This window comes from Engystomops pustulosus, chromosome 1, assembly GCF_040894005.1.
Source record: "Engystomops pustulosus chromosome 1, aEngPut4.maternal, whole genome shotgun sequence".
Lineage (NCBI taxonomy): Eukaryota > Metazoa > Chordata > Amphibia > Anura > Leptodactylidae > Engystomops > Engystomops pustulosus.
The window spans coordinates 211,566,253-211,577,210 of NC_092411.1; the positions used below are offsets into that span (position 1 = coordinate 211,566,253).

Genomic DNA, 10,958 nt, shown 5'->3' on the forward strand with positions numbered 1-10,958 from the left:
TCTCTGCAATAGCCCCTTCAATTACCTTGGAACCATATGATAGTAGTGCAGATGGGTTTTTCAAGATTAATAACGTGCACTTTGGATATTTCCGAGTAAATTATGAAATTCAAAATTGGAATCATCTTGCCACTTTGTTAGAGACAAACCATGGGGTAGGTATTATCATAATATAAAGCCACTTTGCCTTCTTTTTCTACAAAATGGTATATTGGAAATATTTCCTTGGATTGGTATTTGACCTACTAGTTGATGTATATCACCTCTGTATGTTTCCCCCTATCTATGCATGGATTTCATTTGATATTTTGTTACCAAGCATGTGAGATTACTTTGTCCACCAGTGTAATTGTTGGTTATGAGCATCCATATGGCAGCCACTGAGTAATGCCCCCTCTTGCCTTTCACCAGTTATTTCAAGCTTGTTGTAGATTCTTATATTTGTGTATGAACCTGTTACAAATGCATAGCACAATAAAAAATAATCATGCACTTAGATAAGAAAATAAGATGATTTAAGAAAAATATGAGTGTTAGCTCCTATGTACAATATGTATTTCTCACAATTTGAATGGTGTTTTAGGTTTTTACACCAGGAGACAGGGCTGGAATAATTGATGATGTCTTTGCCTTAGCAAGGTGAGTATTGAGTCACATTGTTATTATATACATACCTTTTTCAAGTGTTCTTAATATAGTGGATGCTACAAATTAGTTTTCATATGCTACAGAGGGTTTTGGCTTTGGATATTTGTATAATGTATTTACAATGTTCACTGGGAATATTCTCTGACAACGATAAAGTTCTGAGACGTCTCAGAAGACAAGCTGATGCACAACAATTGTGAACTGCCAAAGACAACATTTAGATAAGGACCCCAGGGAGTGAAAATGACTCATTAGTTCCACAATGGAATGTCAAATGTTACAAAGCACAGAGTATGATTATCATTTCTGATAATTGTCACAATAGGAAAGTGGACTGATTGATAGATCCCATGTCTGTAAATCAACCACTAAATAGGCCATGTGTTGGCTTTCAGCGCCTAGAAGGCGAACTGTTGTATTTTAGAAAGCAGTCCCTTATCTAGACAACCTCTTTTATTGGAAAGAATATCTTGACTTATTTTTTTAAAGATTTAAAACCAGATATTGATACACTTTTTTTTTTATTTGATTTAAAATTTGATTTTATTTTCTGATGCTTTATTTATGCTATTGTCTGTACACAAATTAACCCTTTACACTGCAATACACTTGTATGGTAAACCTACCATTTGATTTGATGCATTGTGAAGCAAACATACCTTGAGAATGCTGTAGCTACACTGATGCAGAATCATATCTTGGTTAATCCCTGAGTTGAGTGGTTTTGCTGAAAAACCTAGAATAACATTCAGGAAACTGGAAATGCTGGGTCAGGCTGGCTGCCTAGATAAACACATTACACACAGAGCTTTTCATTAGACATGGAGGTTAGTGAAGACATGACTAATCAACCTGAGCTGGATCACTCATACACAGCATCTGGTGGATGGTACAGCAATTGATTATTCTGCCTTCAGGCACAACCCAGGGATTACATCATCCTCTCCTGCAGTGAATAACTAATATGCTAAGAGAAGTGCTGAACCAGCCATAGAAGCTCATTATCATAATGCTTTATCTGTTTTGTCAGCAAGACCACTCATCCCAGGGATTACCCAAGATACGATCCTGCATTATGGTGCTGAAAAATACTTTTTGTTTGTTATTGTGTGTTGCAAGTATATTGCACATACAATACTACAGTCAATTCACAAGGACAGTGTATTTTACACTCTTATATGTATGGCATTGTGAGACAACATGGGAAAGTGAGAAATATATATACAGAACATCAAACATTTACATTTGTTTTTCGACAGAGCTGAAAGACTGGATTACGGTGTTTCACTAAACCTGACAAAATATCTTGAGAAAGAAGAAGATTATCTTCCTTGGGTTAGAGCAATATCTGCACTGTCATATTTAGTGGATATGCTGGAGGATGATAACACCATCTACCCAAAGTTTCAGGTACACTGATTACATTATACTGTTGGAGAGGTGATTCCGTTGCTTAAAGCTTATACTTTTCAATACACTTTGCATAATTCAGTATTCCATTTTGTGCACAGCAACAAACAAACTAGCTGTTTCTTTTGCCTTTGTAAATTATAAAGATTTGCTGATAAAGAGTGGGGTACAGTAGAAGCTGTACAAGCCTCTGTGCAGTTCAGCTAGTGTATGCTGCAGGAAAATCCTTTCCGTGTGATGGAGAATCAGTGCTGCAATGGGTCCCCACCTAACCCAAGCCCCAAATAAGCCACATGTATGTCCTCACATACGGTATGCCTGTCATTGAATTCATTCTCTGTCTGTGAAATGTATAATGTGTTGGGTATTCCTGAGTGAAAGCTCCTATTTCTAGTGACTTTTTGATCTGTTCTTCTCAAATGGAGACACTCACCCAATACCTAGTGCAGGATTTTAGAATGGGGTTTCTTAAAATTTTTAGCCATGTAAAGCAACAGTGTAGCATAACTGAGTGCAGTATTGGGCCAAAAAATACAAGCATGTTCTACAGTCTCATATCCTAGAGATTTGATAAAGGCTTTACTTTACATGCTTTATGGCTATTTGCAGCACCAATGATTCTTCTACTTTCATTGGTCAAGACAAATTTCTCACAATAAATAAATAAAACTTAACTTTAGTATTCACCTCTAAACCTCAAAGAATATCTTTTTTTTTAAACTGTGTCTATTGAAATTTTTTTGCATAAAGAACAAAACCCTATAATAGGGTCAACAACACAAACGAACAAAGTAAAGAACAAGTAAAGGGGATGGGGACAAGGGAAAGGGAAAAGATTTCTAGTCACTTAGTGGGCTCCGTTCAAGTTTGTGTTTGGAGGTCCGGGAAACCAGTGGGTTTACTCGTCCGTTCAGAGCTCAAGTCATGGGATATGCATGTAGCATATCACGCTGTATTAACTAGACAATGCAATGACAAATGCAAACTGTATCGATATAAAGGATTCATCCACTTAAAGTGGTGATTATTGATGTACTTGGGAACTAAGAATGTCCTTTCTCAATAATTGGCCCACATTTACTAAGGTGCTTGTGCTGTTTTCTGATGGACTTGCACATTCCTTTAGGTGCAAACTGCTTGCAAAGGTATTTAAGAAGTGTCTGCTCCACAATTGTGTCACACGCAACCGTTTTGTGTCACAGCTGCCATAGGCATCTTGCAACACAAATTTCTGCACTGAAAGAGGCATTCCGGTCAGTCCGACTGTCCGACACATTTATCATGCAAAGTCCGACAGAAGTGTGTCACACAAAAAAAGTGGTGCACTCCGTCGGAGCAGTACAGGGATTTCCAGATTCATGCAGAACATGCACCAGAAATCCTGAATCTGGTGCCCTCTGCACACTACACAGACAACGGCACATAGGGAAGTTTACACAGTTTTTTGTGTTTGTAGGACATTGCCTTTCAGATTGGTTCTGTAAAGCTTTTGTTCTTCAAATTGTAGGATAGGGTATTCACTACGGCATTCGCGCTGTAATACGCCACTTAGATAGCAAAAAGGAGATGGGTACAACACAAATTGCATAGAATTACAGGCCCCACACATGCACATAAGGATATAAAAACTCTTATGAAGTTTTTATGCTTTTTAAATAACAAGTTGGGTGTTCAGGAATGGAACTATCATAATTCTTATGTTTATTGGGATTTTTGTGTTGTATGAGTGAATATAGATTTAACCACAACAGATTTGTGGCAACGTGTCAAACCAGCTTGGCTTTGATGTGGTGCAGAATTGAATGTGCTAATGCTTTGTGGGGCTGCATTGGCTTTATTAATATAGTAATTCTAAGTCATTTGTTACAGGAATATTTACGCAAACAAGTAAAACCAATTGCAGATGATCTTGGTTGGAAAGATGAAGGCAGTGATGTGGAAAAGTAAGTGCATGCCTCCATCAACATGAAACAGATTGTTGCCTATAACATTGCAGGATAACTGTCTTCCCTTGCTTTCAGGCTCCTTCGCTCTTCAGTGCTGTCTCTTGCGTGCAGGCTCGGAGATTCTGATGCACTTAACAATGCCTCAATTATATTTAACAGCTGGAAAACTGGGACAGGGTAACAGAAAGTACTTCTTATCATACATAACTTCAAGATGATTAAGTAGAATATACACATAGGCTTGTTCCCTATATTTTGCCACCCCATTCTCCTCCAGATAGTGGCAGATTGCTGTGGGTCAGACCATTGAAACCCCCAATGAATGCAAGGCGCATGCATGACTGGTGCTCCATTAAATTCTATGGGGTTCCTATCACATGCAGCTTTTAGCACATTGGCAATCCTGTAGATAATTGTCTTTTGAAGGCCTCACACAATGTTTTACACTTTTTTCCAAGATTGTACCAATGACATATAAAAGTAATAAAACTTGAAGCGCAATAAAAGTTGAAGGTGTCATGATTGTGACCCTAAAATAAGGGCAATAGGGAGATATTTCTAGCCAACGCAATTTTTTGTATAACATCCATATATAACAACATAATGGGGCAGATTCATCAAGCTGTCTGAAAGTCAGGATATTCTTAGTGGCCCATGGCAACCAATAACAGCTCCCCTTTAAAATATTCATGAGCACTGGTAAAATGAATGCTGAGCTGTAATTGGTTGCCATGGGCTACTAAGAATATTCTGACTTTCAGACAGCTTGATAAATCTGCCGCAATAACTACCTATGTGTAAGCATAGCTCAATTTGTAAAAGCATTTGGTTATTTTTATGGGTCCATCTTTTTCTGTTTACACCAGGCCAGTATAAGGGGCAATAAACAACAGCATGCCTGTACATTACAGCTAATACATTGTGTGTACATTGCTTTTTCCCAGGATCGCAGTGAACCTCAGACAGCTGGTGTACCGTTATGGGATGATGCAGTCTAATGACGAGGAGTCCTGGAATTTCATGTTCCAGAAGTATTTAGAAACTCCATTAGCTCAAGAAAAGGAGAAGCTACTACAGGGCCTCGCATCAACAAACAGTATCCCGCTGCTGGATAGGTCTGCAAGAACTTTTCATTTTGTTTTCTAGTTCTAGCTTCGAAGCAATATTTTCAACTACAGGGGTTAAGTACAAGATAGGTTTGTTCTTAAGTTGAATTTGTGTGTAAGTCGGAACAGGTATATTTTGTAAGTGTAACTCCAGCCAAATTATTTTTTGCCTGTGACAATTAGATTTCAAAATGTTGGGTTGACATGAGAACAAGGATCACTGTAGCCTTGGACTCAAGTAAAGTAAATAAGAAATTTCAGCATCCAGAGCACTGCACCAGAGATCACAGTGGTTAGAGATGTCCATTTGTAACTAGGGGTCATGTGTAAGTAGGGCGTCCTTTACGCCCAGAAAGATTATTTCATTCATTGTGTACATGACTTGACAGACACAAACAGCTAATGTGCAATGTTACACATGGTCTCCTTGTCCTTCAATGGCTCATCTTAAAACACCCACCTTATAAATAAGCTTTGATAGTAATTGTCCTTTTCATGGAATCTAATAGACAGCAAAAAGCTCCTTCCTTCCGGTTTTTATTTTTGGTACATCTGCTCCTGTATTGAGGAGATATATCAGGGGATTGCATATGGTGCTGAGTTGTGGCCAAACATATAAGAACCCAAACTTCTCTGTCTAGTTCATATCATTGTGCCCTTCCTTATACATAAATCTAGAATTTCTCTGATGCCCACCAAATGCGACGGCTATTATAAGAAATTTGTGGCTAAAACAATTTGTGACTATGGGACCCATATGTATGTATGTATGGGGTGCACTATTGGGTATGAGAAATATTCTTACATACACATATGTATGACAACTTCCTATCTTTTATATGAAATGAAGTGAATCAACATTTCTTTTCTTCTATTCAGGTATCTCAAACAAATTTATAACCAAAATCTTATTAAGACTCAAGATGCACTGAATGTAATCTATTACATATCTGTATACACAAAACTTGGACAACAGATGGCTTGGGACTGGGTGCGGATTAACTGGGACTATTTGGTAAAAAGGTAATGTCAGAATTTGAACTGTACAACGTTTTAATATTTTCCATTTTTCCAATGTCAAGACAACCCATATTTTTATTTTCGGAACAGATATACTATCAACGACCGAAACCTTGGAAGAATTATTACAAGAATATCAACAACATTTAACACAAAAACTCAGCTCTGGCAAGTAAGTCTATCTGGACATAAGCCGGCAGATCCTGAGGCTCAATAAGATGTATTATTTGGTCAGCCTCTCTTACCCTAGATTTCTGGAGGCATCATCATTTCTGTAGCTAGAGCATGATCCAGTACCCTTTAACTCATAGTCTGTCAGATCCTCTTGTCAAAGATTTTAGAGTATAATAACCAGCCATGGAAAGGTTATACACCATTTGAGTATGGACAAATGACGGGATGAAAAAGGCTCAAATTTTGTTAAAGGTTTTCTCTATGTGGTATGCCCCTGCAAGTATGTGTCATTAATATTAATTGACTGAAATTCAAACGCGTTATATTGTTTTTTAGAATTATTATTTAAAGGGGTTGTCCCATGAAGGTAACAAGTTACAGCAAAAAGGCAGAACAGGAGACTAAAAGTCCTGTGAATAATGTACATACATTACATTTACCTCTGTGGAGCTTATCAAGATCCATAGATGGAATGGGACACCACAACGGTAACGCATGTGCACAGCGCAGGGGCGTAACTAGGAGATGCAGGACTCCATAGCAGACTTCTGTATGGGGCCCCCCTCCCCCCTTAAAAAATATACGTATTTGTATAGTCACACTTTTGAGTTACAATTCCATGCAGTATATACACACACCATATACATAAAGCTTTTACATACACACCTACATACAGTACCAAATGCATCATATACACAGGCATACAACACATACAAATCCCATATGCACTTACATATAGAGCATATACACATCACACATACAGTAAATATACAGATACATAAAATACCATATACAGACAAACAGCATATATACACATACCACATATGCTATGGCTCCTTCCCCTGTACTTACGCCCCTGACACAACGTTCCATTAAGAGGGGGACTTTTGGTCCCTTGTTCTGCTGATTGCTGGGGATCCTAGCAGTTGTGGCCAAAGCGATTAGTCCCATATCATATACCGTATATATATATATATATATATATATATATATATATATATGAAATCAATTACATTCTCAAGATAATTCCAATTGCTCACTTTTCTACTTTTTTATTTTTGTAGATGGAAAATTTCTTTGAAAGAAATCCAGAGGCTGGAGCAGGAGAAACCCCCAGAAAGCAAGCTCTAGAAACTGTAAAAAATAACATTGAATGGGTTACAGCAAACAAAGAAGGGATCAAGGCCTGGCTCGAAGCATATGCCTAAATATATGAAAGAGACTTTGAGTCACTATTTTGAACAGATGTATTTATTGTAAATGAGCAAACCAAAGAGGGACTGAAACTTACCTTTCATCCACACATTTAAGGCCATTTGTTCTATAACAATTCACTGGACCCAATAGGAAACCCTAAGTGTCATTTGGGACCATGTCTTTATTCATTATTTTACATATGTATAATGATAATTTATCATTGAAAATCATTCCAAAAATGAAAACAATATATTTTAAAAAATAAACAAAATTTAAAGAAATATAAACCATGTACAAATGCTCACCTCTGCTCCTCTTAATGTTGATCCCAGCGCTGATCTAGGGATCAAGTAGAAAAGAAACTTTCCCAGCATTGGAGGGAGGTGCAGAGAAGTGCATAATTAGCAGCCCGGAGCATCGGATATCTTGTCACTGCTCACCGTGCTGCTAATTATAATATTTTCTAGGTGATTCCAACATGTTAAGACTACCAGAGGACAGCGTTGGGATCAACATCAAGAGAAGAGGAGGTGAGTATTTGTACATAGTTTTTATTTTTATAAATGGTAGATTTCTTTTAAAGATTCATTAAAGTCCTGACTTATGTCTTATAATTAAAGATTTGTTTTAAAGTATTACAGTAAAAATACTTGACAAAAATTGTGTTAGCACAGCTGGAGAGAGCCTTTGACAACAATTCCAATGTTACCTGTATTAAGTTTCTGGCTTCTTCCTACCATGAAATATAGGGGTGATAGACATGTGAGACGATCTATAAAACACTCTCAGCTTTTTCTGAAGTGGGCGGGACTTCCTTGTTGTGACAGCAGCTATGAGCAATGATGCCGCTAGCATTCAGGGCATTTACCTGAATGTGCACAAACCCAGCCAATCAGGACACAGGATCAGTGTTACTGATTGTACACAGATCTAGTGCAGAACAAGGCTGGGAAGACAAAGTACTGGAGCTCTGCATCATACAGTAATCTGCTACATCACAAAGAAAATAATATATTAAGACATGTCCACCTACACTATAAAACACCTACATAGGAATAAAGAGAACACATGGCAGCATCACAGGGCTTGGCAAAAGTTTTTACAGTTGTACTTTAAGTATCTTATCTCTGCATATCTGCTAGAAAGTTTAAAAAGAAATGTTAGTTTGGTCATTTACAGCTGTAAGTAGAGCAGTAACTTGAAGCCACCGGGCCCCAGTGCAAAATGTGTGCCAGGCCCCCAATTATAATGTATTGTTAATAGTACTAGTCTTCTCATATAGGAAAGGTACACCATATGGGCCCCCTAGGCTTCTTGAGCCCAGTTGCAACCGCACCCTCTGCACCCCCCTTAAGTTACGCCCCTGCTGAGACTATAGTACATACTGCGGGCCAGGGTGCTTATGCCCACTCCCGCCCCCTGCCTGCTGAAACATTGGTGGGGATGGAGCTTATTACATTCCTCCAACAATTAACTGGCAGAGAACTCATAGTAAAAAATATTGTTTCTAAGGGAACAACAGACCCTAACTGTTATATAATTCTTTGAAGTATCAGATTTTCAAAGACTAGTTTATTTAATTGAAATGTAAGTGTTCATGCAGCAAATTTGTGAATATGTATCTTTTCTGCTATACGTGACTTGTAGATAAATGTTAGTTCCTCACTGTAATGAATGAGAAGGTAGAATGTTACTTTATAGAGAACAATACGTCCTGAATCATCCTAACTAATAAAAGTTAATACTTAAAATTTAATGTTTTCTTATCAGTTTTTTCTTCCTCCTAATTCAAGACAAGATCTACTGATTTGTTGTACAGATTATTGCCACATGGCTTACACTTGATTAGAAGAACTTTTTGCACTTGAAATGTTTTATTTTCATTTGATTCAGAATTTAATTAAATTTCATATGTTCACAATATGTTCTCAGTGTGAGTTATTTGTGTTATTTTGTAGAATATATTTAATAATCTTTTACATTATAATGCCTTACATTTGACAATGACTATAATATACAATTATAATAAAATATTGTGTTTAGTAATATACTATAAAATATTATGCGGGAAATTTATTTTTTTATCAGTCTAATTGCTTTTTTGCCTTGTTTTTTAGTCTAATTTGCCTTTCCCTTGTGTTAAATTATGTGTCTAAAGATTGGTTGTCCAGCTTTTTCCTGCCAAGTTTGCCACCTGAGACCAGGCAAGCTTTTGCACACTTTTTTTTTACTTTTTCAACAGTCATAAATGGTCAATATAACAAGTTTAGTCTAAAAAGCTGGATTCATTGGATAAATAGAGCAAAAAAAGCTGTGCACCACAGGTTGTGGTGCAAATATGAAGATGTCACAGAAAATTTTGCAAATAAGCAAACTGTGCAAAAATGTGCAACTTTTTTCCATTAGATTTAGAAAGGAAAAAAAATCATGTGTAACAAAGAGCCTCTCTATTTAATGTGAAGCAAAGAAATAATGTGAACCAAAAATAATAAGCAAGAGATATTACTTGTAGAAGATAAAATGTATAAACTTTTTTAATACAACATTTAAAACATATCATTGAGGCTACATGCACACGAATGTGAGCCCGCCCATCCATAGCGAGGAGGGCATACGGCAGGCGCGCTGGTGACTGAGTGACTGAGAGCTGCTCTCCATAAAAAATAATGGTGAACTGCACTTGTTGTGCTTACTGTATCATACACAGCACTTATTGCCGTCTATGGGGGCATATTGTGGCCATATATACAGTCCCACAATGTTTGTGTGCATGGGGCCTAACAACGTATATATTTCCAAAGAGAACCCATGAAACAGGACACTTTTATAATATATACCAGTGATGTGAACTGACTCACATGCAGTGCTTCTGAAATAATACTCTTGTGAAATTAAAGTACTGCAACTGCCTATACCAGGGGTATGGAACCTACGACTCAGAAGCCATATGTGGCTCTTTTGATGGCTGCATGTGGTTCTCAGACAAATCATTGATTAATACCGATCGGCAGTGTGTATTTCTAAGACACAAACACTGCGATGATCACTGGATGCAGGAAGTGATGTTACCGCTACCTGCGTCCTGTGTGACCCAGGTTGCTTAGGTGAGACCACCTGTGTCATAGAGTAGAGAAGCATCCACTCCTCTCTATCACCCAGGCGCTAGAGCAACAATGGCATCAGCGCCTGGGTCACAGAGAAGAGCTTGGGGGTGATGAGAAACCACTGAAGGAAGAGCAGGTAGGTGAGTATTCCCTTTTTTTTGCTGTGACTACCTATCTACTGGGGGAAAGTAGCTGACACTATCTATCTACTGGGAGGCATGTGCTGTGACTATCTATCTACTGGGGCCTGGGGGCAGATGATGGGGCTACCTGTGTACTGGGAGGTATTTACTGTGGCTACCTATCTACTGCGGGCATGTGCTATTACTACCTATATACCTTGGCATGTGCTG

At 37.8% G+C, this 10,958-nt stretch overlaps 1 protein-coding gene across 1 annotated transcript in view; it reads left to right on the forward strand.

Moving 5' to 3' along the window:
• ENPEP (glutamyl aminopeptidase) overlaps positions 1-9,372 on the forward strand; it is a 35,619-nt gene extending 26,247 nt beyond the window's left edge. The window contains exons 12-20 of the mRNA XM_072119311.1: positions 13-155; positions 584-639; positions 1,908-2,058; positions 3,928-4,001; positions 4,080-4,181; positions 4,949-5,119; positions 5,990-6,133; positions 6,221-6,302; positions 7,369-9,372. Of these exons, the coding sequence (XP_071975412.1) occupies positions 13-155; positions 584-639; positions 1,908-2,058; positions 3,928-4,001; positions 4,080-4,181; positions 4,949-5,119; positions 5,990-6,133; positions 6,221-6,302; positions 7,369-7,512 (1,067 nt within the window). The 3' untranslated portion in view covers positions 7,513-9,372. The remainder of the gene's footprint in view (positions 1-12; positions 156-583; positions 640-1,907; positions 2,059-3,927; positions 4,002-4,079; positions 4,182-4,948; positions 5,120-5,989; positions 6,134-6,220; positions 6,303-7,368) is intronic.
• The last annotated feature ends 1,586 nt before the right edge of the window (positions 9,373-10,958 follow it).